This window comes from Terrapene carolina, unplaced genomic scaffold (assembly GCF_002925995.2).
Source record: "Terrapene carolina triunguis isolate 2854851 unplaced genomic scaffold, T_m_triunguis-2.0 Scaffold67, whole genome shotgun sequence".
Taxonomy (NCBI): Eukaryota; Metazoa; Chordata; order Testudines; family Emydidae; genus Terrapene; species Terrapene triunguis.
This window is the reverse complement of record NW_020664418.1, coordinates 24,795,738-24,811,213: the sequence shown is the minus strand read 5'-3', so window position 1 is coordinate 24,811,213 and position 15,476 is coordinate 24,795,738. Positions and strand designations below refer to the sequence as shown.

General features: G+C 41.1%; 1 protein-coding gene and 1 long non-coding RNA gene across 3 annotated transcripts in view; one reads left to right on the top strand and one right to left on the bottom strand.

Annotated features, from left to right (window-relative positions):
• Positions 1-7,656, top strand: part of LOC112105649 (neuronal acetylcholine receptor subunit alpha-7) — a 165,420-nt gene extending 157,764 nt beyond the window's left edge. For both annotated transcript variants that reach the window (XM_024198519.2, XM_026648260.2), the window contains 4 exons: positions 499-693; positions 2,416-2,502; positions 4,545-4,654; positions 7,068-7,656. In XM_024198519.2, coding sequence (XP_024054287.1) covers positions 499-693; positions 2,416-2,502; positions 4,545-4,654; positions 7,068-7,586 — 911 coding nt within the window. In that variant the 3' untranslated portion in view covers positions 7,587-7,656. The remainder of the gene's footprint in view (positions 1-498; positions 694-2,415; positions 2,503-4,544; positions 4,655-7,067) is intronic.
• LOC112105650 lies at positions 612-5,633 on the bottom strand. Its single transcript, XR_002908033.1, has 3 exons — positions 5,477-5,633; positions 3,624-3,694; positions 612-689 (listed from the first exon to the last, which is right to left on the bottom strand). It is a non-coding gene; the product is annotated as an uncharacterized LOC112105650 (long non-coding RNA).
• Positions 7,657-15,476: the final 7,820 nt, after the last annotated feature.

The window sequence follows — 15,476 nt, the reverse complement described above, 5'->3', positions numbered from 1 at the left end:
TTTTTTTTCAGATAGTAAAAATGTACACAGCTCAGGTAGCAAGTACCAGTGCAAATGCATGCTGATCCATCAGTCCATTGACCTAACAGATCCTTGGCAGACATATGAACCAGCATTCTTTGTAAATATCAGAAAAAAGAAGCTATAGGTTAGGATCACCAAGCCGTGGATTGGTATACGCTATGAAGGTCTGAGACAGTGGCATTTGAAATGTGGTGGAAAAAAAGATAAAAGGTGAAGAACATATGGAGAAGGTGGAGGCATTGAGAGAACTCTGATCATTGCAAGTTCATTGAAAACCTTTTTGACTCAGATTCTTTATTACCTAATTTTGGTCATGTAACAGAGAGGAGAATTAGAATTAAAGAGGAACATTTTACCTGCTGTGGGACTTCAGAGATGATATTTGGAGACTTTTGTCTAAATGTAACTTCTACATTAACATAGGTTATATGCAGATTAGCTTCTGTTTTTCTCCCTGTTTTTTTTTCTATGCAGGAGTTCCTGGAAAGAGGAGTGAGAGTTTTTATGACTGTTGTAAAGAACCTTACCCAGATGTGACATTCACAGTGACTATGAGACGTAGGACTTTGTATTATGGACTCAATCTTCTCATTCCTTGCATGCTGATATCGGCACTTGCCCTATTAGTTTTTCTGCTTCCGGCTGACTCAGGAGAGAAGATCTCACTAGGTAAACACATTACCAAGTATTTTAAAAGTTGGCTCTATAAAAGGCTTCTGATTTCAGTGTAGCTAGATAGCCTCAGCATGCTCAGGGGAAAAGTTTGTCTGTCTTGCTGCATTTCTATCTAATAAATATATGTAGGTGTTTCTAAAGCATATCTTACGGTGGTGTCTTAGCAAAGATATGAAAGAAAAGGTCATACTACTAGTTAGGGTGGAGCTAGGCGTTACATAAACAACAAAAACGTACCAGTAGCATTACAATGTTTAGCTGTATAATTCTGTATTACAAATAGCGCTACTGTTTGACACTTATGTGCTGGAAGGAAAAAATAATTTCACTGAACAAAGGTTATGTTGTAAAGAACATGTATATTGGCATTTTAGTCTGGCATTATTTTCAGTTTATATTCCTCTTACTAGTAAGTGATACATTAAGAGCCAGGAGTCACCCTTTGCATCCTTTTGAAAAAGTTGGGCTCCTTCCATTTAAATATTTTAGTGGTAAGGCTATCTTCTTTTTGTAAATTTATGGCTAAATGTTGGATTGTGTGATGATAGTTAAGGTATGACGTAACAAATGTATTCATTTCTATTTAATGAAAATGGTTGTTCAAAAGACAGAATATAAACTGGGCATCTCTGCACAAGTGCTGTTTTAATGTTTAGTGTATGTTTCTCTTGGATTTCAGAACAGCTTCCTTAGCCCTTGACTTCTGACTACCCTCTGTATTTTTAGGATGTGCTCTCCTGTCCTTCAGTCCCTTTCCAACTGACAGTGGTTCCCTCTGTGCAAATCTAGTCCTGAGATCCCATCAGGAAAACAGCTGAGTCATATTCAGAGGGGCAGATCAGTGAGCAACAAAAATCAAAATCCAGAAATCAGTATCAGAACTGCTTAGAGCAAGCAACTCTCAGAGATCAACAGCTAATTTCAGAGAGAACATCCGTCTCTCTCCCAGGGCAATTTCTGTTTTCTGGGATTAACTACTGTACTTTTTAGCTTCATGTCTTCCAAACTTATTGATCAGTACATCACATACTGTATCAAGTTATTGAAAGCTCAAAACAAAAGACTCCCTCGTGAACTTTTCTAAAGGGGTGATGGAACATAAAACAAGGAGTACTTTAATTTGTCATATTTTATCAAATCCCTTGGACAGTGATGCAAAGTGAACAGTGCTTTATTAGTATAGCAAGGTTTAACAAGGCCAAAAATAAATTACACCTCTACCTCTATATAACGCTGTCTTCGGGAGCCAAAAAATCTTACTGCGTTATAGGTGAAACCGTGTTATATCGAACTTGCTTTGATCCGCCGGAGTGCACAGCCCCGCCCTCCCCCAGAGCACTGCTTTACCGCGTTATATCAGAATTCGTGTTATATCGGGTCGCGTTATATCGGGGTAGAGGTGTATTGGATCCAGCTCCTACATTTGTACAAGTGCACAAAAATTGGGACCTAATCATGAAGGCTTTTGTATTAGATTTATTAAAAGCACAAATTTAGAAAAAATTAAACTAGTTTGGCAAGATTTCTACCCTCTAAAATGGGAATTTTTAAAGTAGTATCAAAAGAGAACAGGATTGAGTACAATCAGTAAATCAGTGTAAAGGTATGATTGTGAGAATAAATTTCACACAGCATTTCTTCAAATCTGTTCTTTAGTGGATAGCAATTACCTGATAAACTGCTGTCCTAATTCTGTACTTCATATATATCTTTCAGGTATAACAGTTTTATTGTCTCTTACTGTCTTTATGCTACTTGTGGCAGAAATTATGCCAGCAACATCAGATTCTGTGCCGTTAATAGGTAACCTTAACTTATTCTCCCTCTCTCTCTCTCTCTCTTTTTTTAATCAGACAAGTTGGAATTAAATCACTTCAAAGCCAAAAATAAGGCACATTTAGAAAGTGTATGATTTGTGTGCTTACAGCAGTTGAATTAGAGATGTTTAGTCTGATCCTGCATGGTGCAGAGCAATGATTTCAGTGGGAATCGAGGCTGCTCAGCACCTCCTTCTGGGGCAGGGGTGGGTAAACTACGGCCTGCGGGCTGGATCTGGCCCCTCAGGGCTTTGGATTCAGCCTGCGGCGCCGCTGGCACCACATCCCTGCGGCCCCCAGGCAGGGGGGCAGAGGCCTCCATGCGTTGCCCTTGCCTCCAGGCACTGCCCCCCGCAGCTCCCATTGGCCGGGAACGGGGAACCGCGGCCAATGGAAGCTTCGGGGGAGGTACCTGGAGGCACAGCAAGGGCAATGCACGCAGAGCCCTCCGCCCCCCCCCTTCCCCAGTGGCTGCAGCGCTTCCGGGAGCAGCATGGGGCCAGGGCCAGGGCTGGGGCCAGGGCAGGCATGCAGGGAGCCCCACACCCCAACTCCCTGCCCTAAGCCCCCTGCCTGCACCTTGCACCCCTCCTGCACCCCAACCCCCTGCCCTGAGCTCCCTGCTGCACCTGCACCCCTGAACCCCCTGCCGCACCCCACACCCCTCCTGCACTTCAACCCCCTGCCCTGAACCCCCTCATATACCTCGCACCCCTGCTCTGCCCCAATCCCTTGCCCTGAACCCCTTCCTGCACACCACACCCTGCACCCCAACCCCCTGCCCCGGCCCTGCATACAATTTCCCCACCCAGATGTGGCCCTTGGCCCCAAAATTTTGCCCACCCCTGTTCTGGGGGAACTTATATTGGGAGGAAGATAGGGAGCACACTATGGGGACAATGGGAATGGTTGTGGAACATGTGCTGGGATACACTGGGGGAGGACAAAGGTGCAGTGGGGGTCACATAGGGACATTTGGGTGAGAAAACACTTGGGCGTAGGAAACACTGCAGAGTGGGCAGGGTGCCCACAGGGGCTCGCTGAAGTGTTTAGTCACTGCAGGCCTCCCACCTACTCAAGCCTCATAATAGTTCCCTCTCTTACTACCTTGGCATCCAATGAAGTTTGTCATAAGCAGGGTCCTCTTGTGGGGGGTTGTCTCTGGTCTGCTGGAAGATCTGGAGCATAATAAAGAAAACAAATGGGATGTTGCTGGGGATAATGCCAAAGAATTTCCTTTGGAGTATGCAGTTGTTGCATCTTGGAACACAGTAAGCGAGGGCTCTATAAAACAGCAGATTGAAATATACTCTGGAAGGGGGAGGGAATTTTCCATTACAATTCCTCCACATGGCAATTGATATATAAGCAGAAAACCCCAACCACTCTCTCTGATATTAACCAACTAACTAATAATGATAACAATAACGAAAGGGGAGATTTTCAAAGGCACTAAAAAGAGTCAGGTGCTTATGTTGTATTAAAAACTGTTAAAATTACACATTATCACTTTAAATAGGCATGGGGTTTCCTGGTCCTGTTTGCAAGGTAGGGGGCTCTGTAAGGAAGAGTCTGATATGTGTCTTATGTCAGTGGGCTAAGTGGGCTAAGTTCTGCCTCTCTTTCTTAGGGAGCAGACTGTTTTGTCGCTCTCTGGTTTTGGTTCTTGGGTGTTAGGTTCTGGATGCTAAGAAATAAAGCAGTGTTATGTTGCAACTTTACAGGATGAATATTTAATTCTTTTATCTATTTTCCCTATGTATATGCTGTGAACATAACAGTTGCCAACTCCCATTGAAAAATCAGTGAGAGATGGGAGCCTGACTACTCTTTCTGCTTTTGAAAAAATCTCTCCCAAATGCAATAAAAAGTAGCTCATGTAGAATCAGATTTGTTTTCCATGTTAACTGTGTTCCTTCAGATTAGTACCTATTTATGTAGGTGTATGCATTCACACAATAATAGATGTATGAAGCACTGCATATCACTATAATTTTACATATCTTAATTATGTATTTATTTTTGCAGCTCAGTATTTTGCCAGCACCATGATTATTGTTGGCCTTTCTGTTGTTGTCACTGTTATTGTTCTGCAATATCACCATCATGACCCAGATGGGGGAAAAATGCCAAAGTGGGTAAGGTCTGATTCCAGTTCATTTATATCTACTTTTTCACTATATACATTTTCAGATTAGAGATGTGTCATAGTGGTAGGTGACCCATTACTTCTTGATGCCCTTCTCCCCCCCCCACACCCTCCGAAGCTTAAACAGCTGAGCAAAAATGTCCACATACGTTTCCTTTTGTGGGCCTCTCATTTTTCAGTAAGAGGGAAACACTTGCAAGAACTAAGATAGTCATCTTGTTTCTATCTTAAGAATTTCCTGTGATACAGCTAAAACCCCTAGAACATGAAGTACTGTGTCCAATAAGAACACATTCATTTCATTACAGCAGCTGCTATAGATTTAAGTATTGTTTACTTGTGAACAGCTGCAGCTGTGACCATCTTTTAGAGAGGTATGTTAAGGTGGAAGCAAAAATTTTTGAGCTTTCTATGAGTTATATACTGACTTTACCAAGCCAGGGGACTATATCAAGTACAAATGAAAAGTTAGTATCTCTGTCATATTCCACTCTCCCTGAAGTATAATGCCATCTTCATGAGCTAGTACTATGAATTATTGTTTTTATGTAAAGCACTATCATAGCATGGCTGAGAACTAGAATCTTGCACAGTAACTGAATATTGATGAGATCATGCTAAGGGTATGTCTAAACCCCAGAGCCCGGGGTCTAGCTTGAGCCTGAATGTCTACAACCCAATTTTACGAACCCCAGTCAGTTGACACGGGTCAGCTGTGGGTGTTTAATTGCTGTGTGGACATACCCTATGAGTCCTGCATAGATTGGTATTGCAAAGGGAAAGGTGCATTCTCAATTCCCATATATTTTACCTTGCATCCTGCAGCATCAGGTGAAAGGTGGAAAGTACTCTCCTTAGATTTTAGGCAGGAATGAGTGATCACTACTTCATACAGTCCCAGGCCCCAGTGCCTTACAGACATTAGATATTCCCAGCCCGAAAGAGCTTACACTATAGACAGTTAGGTGGTGGCATTGGAAATTAAATTGAAAGAGAACTGGTTAAGTATCAGTCAATGCAAAAATAGAACTGATTATGTATAGACCAATGCAGTGTGAGTTAGAAAACCAAATCTTGATAACTGCATTTGCATAAATATTCCTACTGGAATCAGTTGGAATACTCATGTAAAATAAGCAAGACTTGGCACTGAAGACCTGATCAAAAGCCCATTTAAACTCAGTAGGAGTCAATAGGCTTTTGGATCAGGCCTTGGGTTAATAAAGGTGGTCTATTTTTTTAGCTGAATTACATTAGTGGGGGGGAAATATGAAGACAAGGGCATGTGAAATCTGTCTTTAGCAAAAACATTTATCCTCAAAATGTCATCAGGAGTATATCTACTCTAAGTGGCATTCTAAAATCATAACAAATGGACTAAATCCAATATAAATTACATTGCAAGAGTTACATGTGGTTTGAAACAATGAAATGACATTATGACTAGGAAAAAGAAACACTGGAATTACTTTTTGAAATCCTGATTGAGCTGAATTTTGGAAGCCTGAATTTGAACTGGAACATTCTTGGACTCATCTGTCCTTTTTGTAGGGCTGCTAGAGAACAGCAGTGCAAAAAACAATAAAATGAAACCTAGTGATTTGATTTGCAACTGGAATGAAACTAATCTTTTTTTACCAAGGACTTTTCTTTTCCATCTGTGCTCTGTGGTATATGCAGATCTGTTTTATACAGTTTGCAATCAGCTTCATAAAAGGGTTGAGTGCGAGTATAGTAAAAACACTGTAAAATATAGCAATCCAATCCAATTAGTATGGCATATTTTTAGCAACTGCCTCCAAAAAGCACTGCTTTTCTTTCACTCTTATTTCTGTTTGTAACACTTAGTTTTGCTTTATACTTGAGGTAATAAATAAAATATTTCGAGTCTCATTGAAAATAATTGTTTTCTAACAAAAGGAAAGTCCATAGTTTCAATTTAAAAACAGCAAAGTTTGTCATGTCACTGCTCTGACATGAATGTGGTAAAAAAATCAACATTACTGAGATACCTGTCAGACCAGCCCACAGCAGTAATAATTTGACAGTTACATATGGCCATTAGCAGCACTGCTGGGAGTGGGACAGTGGACTCAATGGCTGAGAGTGACTGTAGGACAATTATGACGTCACCACTAGGCTACCAGGCAAGATCAGCAAATAGAGACCAGGGAGCACAGGGGTGCTGGAACACAGTTTTTATAGTGGAAGTGCTGAGAGCCATTTAGTCAAATTGTAATAAACCCTGTATATAATGGAAACCACTTCAAGCCAGGGCGTGTGGCAGCACCCACCGCACCTATGGGGAGCAGAGAGCACCAGGGCTCTACAATACAAATAGGTATTGATGACGATCAGTCTTTCTGTTTATAAAGATGTTTTACTTCTCAATCTTCTTCCAGACAAGAATCATCCTTCTGAACTGGTGTGCCTGGTTCCTGAGGATGAAGAGACCAGGGGAGGATAAAGTACGCCCTGCCTGTCAGCATAAGCAGCGTCGATGTAGCTTGTCAAGTGTGGATATGAACACTGTGAGTGGGCAACAAGCCAGTAATGGGAATATGCTCTATATTGGGTTCCGGGGGCTGGAAGGGGTCCATTGCACTCCGACCACTGATTCTGGGGTAATTTGTGGGAGGATGACCTGCTCGCCCACAGAAGAAGAGACTCTCCTGCACAGTGGACACCCCTCTGAAGGTGACCCAGATTTGGCTAAGATCTTGGAGGAGGTCCGCTATATTGCAAACCGATTCAGAGACCAGGACGAGGAGGAAGCCATTTGCAATGAATGGAAGTTTGCAGCCTCTGTGGTAGACCGTCTCTGCTTGATGGCCTTTTCTGTCTTCACAATCATTTGTACGATCGGCATTTTAATGTCCGCACCAAACTTTGTAGAGGCTGTGTCTAAAGATTTTGCTTAATTCTGCAAAATGTCTGTGATCCTCCAAGGTATTCTATGTAGCAAATAGATGAGTACATGGTCTTTTTTTTTTTTTTTTTAAAAACATGCCTTATCATGAATATACTCTTACTCAGTGACCCATTTAAAAACAGTAAAATGTCTATAGGGCTCACTCCAGCCTGTGAGATGTTGAGGGACCTTAACTCCCACTGAAGTGTGTACATAGGACAGGGGTCGGCAACGTTCGGTACGCGGCTCGGGCCGGGCCAGTTTTATTTACCTGCTGACGCGGCAGAATCGGCCGATCGCGGCCCCCACTGGCCGCAGTTCGCCGTCCTGGGCCAATGGGGGCGGCGAGAAGCAGCGCTGGCGAGCGATGTGCTGGCCACGGCTTCTTGCCGCCCCCATTGGCCCGGGACGGCGAACCGTGACCAGTGGGGGCCACGATCGGCTGAACCTGCCGCGTCAGCAGGTAAATAAAACTGGCCCGGCCCGCCAGGGTGCTTACCCTGGCGAGCCGCGTGCCAAACGTTGCCGACCCCGGGAATAGGGCATTCAGTTTGTAGGGTTGAGCTTTGGATCAGGCCCTTAGCCAAAAAATGACACAAACGCTATAATGAGGGAACACTCCCACCAGCTTATGTTGTCAGAAGCAACTAGTGAATGTGGGGGCCCAAGCTGACCCCTGATTTTCAGAGGGCAGGTACGCAGCAATACTGAAAATCAGGCCCCCGAAAAGTGTGTCAAGTTGGGCTCCTAAAAACTGAGGCTGCCAAAATGGACACTACCAACTTTAATGGGAGCCGGCTCTGAGGCATAGATCCTAATTTTAACAGCACTAAAAGTGTGGGCTGAATTTTTAAAACACACTTCAAATGATTTGTCAAGGAATTTAATTTTGGGGCTTATACCCACTGCCTTCTCCAGCAAAGACATTCTTTGAACTGCTAAGTTTTGTTGAGCCCATTTTGCTATATAGATGTCTGTCTATTTTTTAAAGGAAAATGCAGGATTCAAGATCTCTACATCTTCATTTGTTAAAGAGAGACTCGGGTCTTTTTTGTGATTGCTTTCCAATGTGGGAAAAATAACAATCTCTATACAAACTCAAAAATAAATGGCAAATCTAAAGCAAAACGAGCCATTTAAATGTTCAAAATTAATGTTTTGTCTGATGCATGCACAGTATTTTACATACAGCATCATCTTTCTGTTGACTTACCAATACATATTATGGAAAGAAAACTGCTTAGCTTTTTTGCTCAGTGCATTGGTTAATGCTGAAAACTCTTCTTGCTGTGCATATGCTGTAAATATTCACCAGGAAGCATTAAATAGGAATTCCTTTTTAGAAAATCATTCTATGGGCAAAGTTTTAAGTGCACAAATAAGTAATTAGGTGCCTAACATTTAAAATGTGTACCTTTAAAATTCTCCCCGTGGAATGTTAAACTTTTCAAGTGAATGTGGTGCTCAAGGAAAGTGCTAGAGACTGAAGTCCTGTGTCTACGAAACAGATGCTGAAAAGTGTCCCTACTCTATCCCGCCAATGTGCCTGAACTATGATCTCAGAGGATGGGGTTCTCTTTAGGCAGCAGAAGCTAGTTCAGTTCTGAGATTGCCAAGAAGGCTGCAAATTGATGCCAGTTGTGGGAGGTTTTTATTGAAGTGGATATTAGACTGCGAATCCAACTGACAGCTGTAAGAGCAATGGGATATGAGCCACTTTTGGTTATTACGGATTTTAGCTGGATTTGAATTACAGACATTCAGTTGAAAGGCTTTGGGTGAGAGCTTCATCCCCACTTTGCTCACTTGCTGCCAAATAAAAACCCTAGAGTGGTGAAAGGGGCCCCTAAAAAGTCCTCTCTATAGCTGGGGGAGTATTCTTCTGGCATAGGGGGCATGCTGGCAGTGGGAGGGGTGTTGAGCCACAATACACAGCACTGTGGAGATTCCTGGCAGTGCTGCTTCCCATAGGGCAGTCCAGGGAGGTTGCTGTAATTTAGACAGGCCTGTGCATGTTGCAGCCGGGGGTTTGTGGAGGTCAGGATCAGGAGGCGCAAGGTGGGGCTTAAAGCTATGTTAGCTCCCCTCCCCCTGTGTTGTGCCTCAAAGTGCAGCAGAGAATCCCACCTATAATATCTAGAGCTGAGCAAATAATTTATACTGATTAGTTAATTTAGTCTCTTTGGTTTTGATTTGTCCATGAGGAAATCAGTTTCTCGGATGTATTTATTCAAAATTATTCACCGAATAATTCTTGGTTTGGAGATTGCTCATCAGCAGTTCACTATGAGTATCTGAGTTTGTGTGGAAACCCAGGTCACATGGTATAATTCCCTGATTCTAGGAGTTATGCTCTGCCGGGCTACTTTCTTGTGCAAATACTTGTGTTCAAGTTGAAAATGTCTTTAGAGATATTTATTAAACAAGCTCTTAAAATGTGCTGAGTCAGCAAAAATTCCTAGTAGCCAATTCACCTGTTATCATATTCCCCGAAAGTGAGTGCAAGTACAGGATGAATCAAATTCAATTGTTTAGTTGAGTGAATATCGATGGAATATATTCTTGAGATTTGCTCACCTACTTGTAGTTCTCAAAGATCTTTACCAATACTCTGAGCTATCCATTCCCTCGAAAAAAAATTATTTCTAAACTTGTTGGCTTAGAAAGCGTTGTTAATGTGACCATCTGGCTGGATATGGACATAATTTTTGGTACCATGTAACATGGTGGTAGAAATGTTTTGTCAGACTACACTGCTCCCCATCAAATGGAATTTAGTGTTAAACAAAATGTTTCCTATTTACACTCAAAAGTTCATTGTTGAAGTAGTTGTGTAGCCAGATGGAAAGTGGATTACAATTTGACGTTGAGCTCCTATGTTACCATACTGTGTGTACACTTGGAAAAGTGGGACCTATAGTTTTCCTATGGGGCAGCTCTACCAGAGGTAGCAATGGTGGAGGCCGTAGTATATCTAAATTTCAGGTGTTCTACTACTGATGTTTCACACTATTAAGAATAGGGCTTGACAACTTGGTGGTAAGACGCCAGCATCCTGTCTACACTACAGCCTCCATCATCACCAACATGAAAATGCACCAATGATGAATTATGAGTCCTAATTTTCCTAGAGTGGAGACAGCCTTTTAGACAAATATTGCCATTTTATAGCAAGATGACAGCTGCCAGAAATTACAACCGTGAATTTTAATTTTGTTATGTGAAGATACTGCTTACAGTTGTAAATTTTCAGACTGCTGGGCTGAGCAAAATAGGTAACATTTTCTTTCCAAACTGTAGGTATTATATGTATGTGTGCTAAAAGATAGTCTGATCTAAATGCTGGGGGAAGTAAACTTAAAACCCTACGCATCAAGTTGGAAATTAAATACTATATACTCTATGTATATATAATATATAGAAGATACATGTTGATAGTGATCTGTTATGATCTTACACTGTGGTGAGTGAGTTCTCTCAAGTGACTTGTCTGGCAGACACATTAAAAAGCTCACTCTAGAGCGCTGATATCATGTACAATATTATTGGACAATGGACATTACTTTGTCTGTTTTTATATTGAATATGAAGCTTTTTAATATTTAAAAAATAAATTGTCATTATGCCAAAAATAAATTCCAACCATAAATTAAATAGTTTTAAAGAAAGATAAAATATTTAAACAATATTTAAAATAGTAAATTATTTTATATGGGATTTAACAATACTGTGTAAAAGTTTTTTTTAAAGGATTCTTGAAATTTAGGTTGAGTAGAGCTGTGGGGTTTAATCTCAGATCACTTGTGACTGCTCCACTTTTTACTTCGTATTGAAAAATAAAGTAAACCAAAGCCCTGAGTTAGTTTCTTTTTGCTACATTATTTTTAATAAGAAACAATGTACAGCTCGCATTAGGAAGAGATGATGCATTCATTAAATATTGTTTGTTATAAAAGTAATGCGACACCTTTTTGGTCCAGTACAAATAAATATTTTAGATCAAAAGGTCTTTGATCTGTTTCTTCCTTGTATTTTGTTGATCAATACATTTACAAACCCCAAATAACTGAAATAAAGTTTCGCAGGATGATTGCAGAAGTTCAGTGGAAATTTCCTGATCTCTGTATAGTCACACTCTGCTTAGCAAACCACTTAAGTGATGCATGAACTTTGTGCTGGCCTTCTGTATGGGAGTAAATATCACCATATGTTTCTTATGAGTCCCTCAAAGGAAGCTGAAGTGGCGCATATGCTTTGGGTTGGGGCACTCTGTAACTAGGGTGAAGTTAATCTTTTGTGTGTTCTACATCAAGGGTTAACAGGAGAAAAAGCTATCAACTGAATAGCAGTTGTAAGGTTTCTATGTGGGCTACACAGGAAGAATATTGTACTGAGCAGATCAAGGAGCATGTAATTTATGTAGAAAATTGAATCAGTGTCACATCCATGGGGAAAAAGTCTACTGAGAGCTACGGCATGGAAGAGATTCTGTTTATATCATTCCCTTCCTCCCTGGTTCTTACTCTCTGGCATTAGGCTCAGACTTTCGATATCATTTCAAAAAGGGATGCACTAATTTTATATTTTTCTTATGTGGTCATTAATGGCAAGTCATGAAAAATTCATGCTTCTGTAGAATGCAGGTACCAGAAGGTTCCAGGTTCCAAAACTCATGTGCATTCAACTATGTATAGCAATAAGTATTCAAACAAACACTTGCACAGGTATTACTTTCCATACAGGGGAAACCCAGACACATACTAGTTTATTATGTACTATAGATGAGAGGAGTGACTCATGATAGAAAGTATATTGACCTTAACAGGCATAGCGAGTCTGAGGGAGGTCAAGAAGGCCTAGGGCAGTGGTTCTCAAACTTTTGTATTGAAGACCCCTTTCACACAGCAAACCTCTGAGTGTGACCCCCCCCCATACATTAAAACCACTTTTTTAATATATTTAACACCATTATAAATGCTGGAGGCAAAGCGGGGTCTGGGGTGGAGGCTGATCGCTCACGACCCCCCATGTAATAACCTCGCAATCCCCTGAGGGGTCCCGACACCCAGTTTGAGTCCCCCCTGACCTAGGGGATACTTGAAAAAGTTCTCCAGACCCATAACCAATCAATTACTTGTTCTTTAATTATGATGATCAATATAGTGTAACAAGGCTCTGAAAGATCGAGCACTCGATATTGCAGCAAATCTAATGTGGTGATCTGGCATGTCTACATTCACTAGAGAATACCTTCTGCTGTTACTTCACCTTCAACGTAGCTGCTGATATTTAAAAGCAAACAGTACATACGTAAATTACATATTAAAAACACATTGAAAGGAATTAGGAATCCATCCCTTATTTGCATAAAATGCCATATACAGAGACTAAATCTCACATGAGTCAAGCCATCTCTTTTCTGACCTACAAAAGCACATACTTCCTTTCTAAGGGTACATCAACACTGCAAAAACAAACCATGGCAGGCGTCTCAGAGCCAAGACCAATTGAGGCTGGCTGCTGCTACAGGGCTTAAAATAGCAGCGTGGATGTTCCCACTCAGGCTGGGGCCCAGGTTCTGGATGCCAGTGAGGAGGGTGGGCCTAGGAGCCTGGGCTCCAGCCCCAGTGGCAATGTTTACATGGCTATTTTTAGCCCTATAGCACGAGTCAGTTGATCCAGGCTCTGAAACTTGGTGCTGTGGGTTATATTTTTCTTCAGTGTCAACATACCCTCAAGGGCAACCTTTTATTAATAGAATTGCAGTCATCAATGCTACTAGAGTTAAACAAAAACTGAATTCTCTTAGAACTTTCATTTGGACCATCAAAGGGGAAAAGTACAAGGCTTTTCTATCAACTTCTGGTCATGTTAAGTCAATTGCATCTTTGTCACCTGTAACTTATTGGGTTCTCAGAAATGCACTGCTTTGCATCTGTAAAAAACCCAAGAAGGGATGTTGAACAGTTATGCTCCAAAGCTGTAGTAGGCAAATAATTACTAACCTTTTAAAAAATAACACGGCACCTTTTCATGTCACGTTGGATCATGTACATCTTGTTGATAACTGAGGTTTTTCATCAAACCTAGGCAAGAAAAGATTGTAATAAAAGCAACCTCTTGACTATGTAACACTTACCTCTTAACCTTTAGGTGTTACAGGATCTGGTCCAATACCCACTAAAGTCAATGGGAATCTATCTATCCCCATGGGACAGGACCATAATTAGTACAACAATTCCAACAGTTATCACTTACCTACTATTCTGGCTTATTGTAAACATGTAAAAGGAGGAGGAAATAGCAATACATTGAAAGTAGCACATCTATTTGCTTGGTGTTACTTCAGGCTCAGAAACCAAAAATCTGGGATAATCTGATCCCAAACTGTGATACATACATGACAGCCACAGGGCAGTATTAAATTAGTCATCACATGCTGAGAAATTACATGCTGCTATTAAACAATTTAATGATACACAGTTACTATATCAATGCAACTTTGTTGTACACACACAGTTCCCGCTCTCTCACTGATCAAGTGATATTTTTTGCTTTTGTAAAATAATTTTTAAACAGAAAAATGAAACCATTGCAAGAATAAATACTGGGCCAAGTATTTCAGAACTTGCCTTGCCTTCCATAGATCAGGGGAGATGGCAAACATGTACCGTGGCATCATCTTACCATCAAATTGCAACCATAGGGCAAAATTCTCCTCTCAAAGCTGCATGATGGAATCCTACAGCGAGGTTCCATTGAGGCGAATGGAATACTTGTGCTTGTAGGCAGAACAGAATGGGAGCTGTGTCGTGCTTTAAAGCAAACGTTGCCCCAAGACCCTCATATCCAAATTCTGACTGTATAGGAAGAACTGTACAGGAAGGATGGGCCTCACCTAAACCAAAATGAAACCAGACTGTTGGTATGTAAAATTAAAAAGTGTGTAGAGGAGTTTTTAAACTGAGGGCTGGGCGAAAACTGACAAGCATGGCGGAGCAGATAGTTAGGACAGAGATGTCCCTGAGGCGAGGACTTATTAAAGGGGTCTCTACATATTCTAGAAAAGAGGAGAGGAGAGGAGTTGATGAAGTACAAGTAGGAACTGAAGAGAAACAGTCAAATGAAAAAAAGAGTTCCAGTCAATTACATCACATGAAGGCAGACAACTAAATATTGACAAATTTCATAAGTGGTTGTATGCAAACCCTAGAAGTCTAACCAATAAGATAGGTGAATCTGAGTGCCTGGTATTAAATGAGAATATTGATATAACAGGCATCATAGAAGCTTGTTGGAACAATGATAATCAATGGGGCACACCAATACCAGGGTACAAAATATCTAGGGCATGACAGAGTAGGTTGTGCTGGTGCATGAGTGGTGCCATATGTGAAAGAAAGCATAGAGTCAAATATAGTACAAATCTTAAATGAATCAAACTGTGCCATAGAATCTCCCTGGATAGAAATTCCACGTTTGAGTAATAAGAATATAGCAGTAGGAATATACTACCAACCACCTGACCAGGATGGTGATTATGAAATACTCAGGGAGGCTCAAGAGGCTACAAAAACAGAAAATCTGATAATAAGTGATTGCAACTATCCCCTTATTGACTGGGTACATGGCACCTCAGGAAGGGATGCAGAGATTAATTTTCTAGACAGACTGCTTCTTGCAGCAGTTCATCCTGGAACCCACAAGGAGAGAGGCAATTCTTGAGGATCTGATCCAAGAGGTGAATATAGATTAACCACTTGGTAATAGCAACCCTAATGTAATTAAATATAACATTGTTGGAAGGAGGGGGGGTGGAATACCGAAGAAACCCACCACAGTAGCATTTAATGTCAAAAAGGGGAACTGCACAAAAATGAGGAAGGTAGTTAAATGGGAC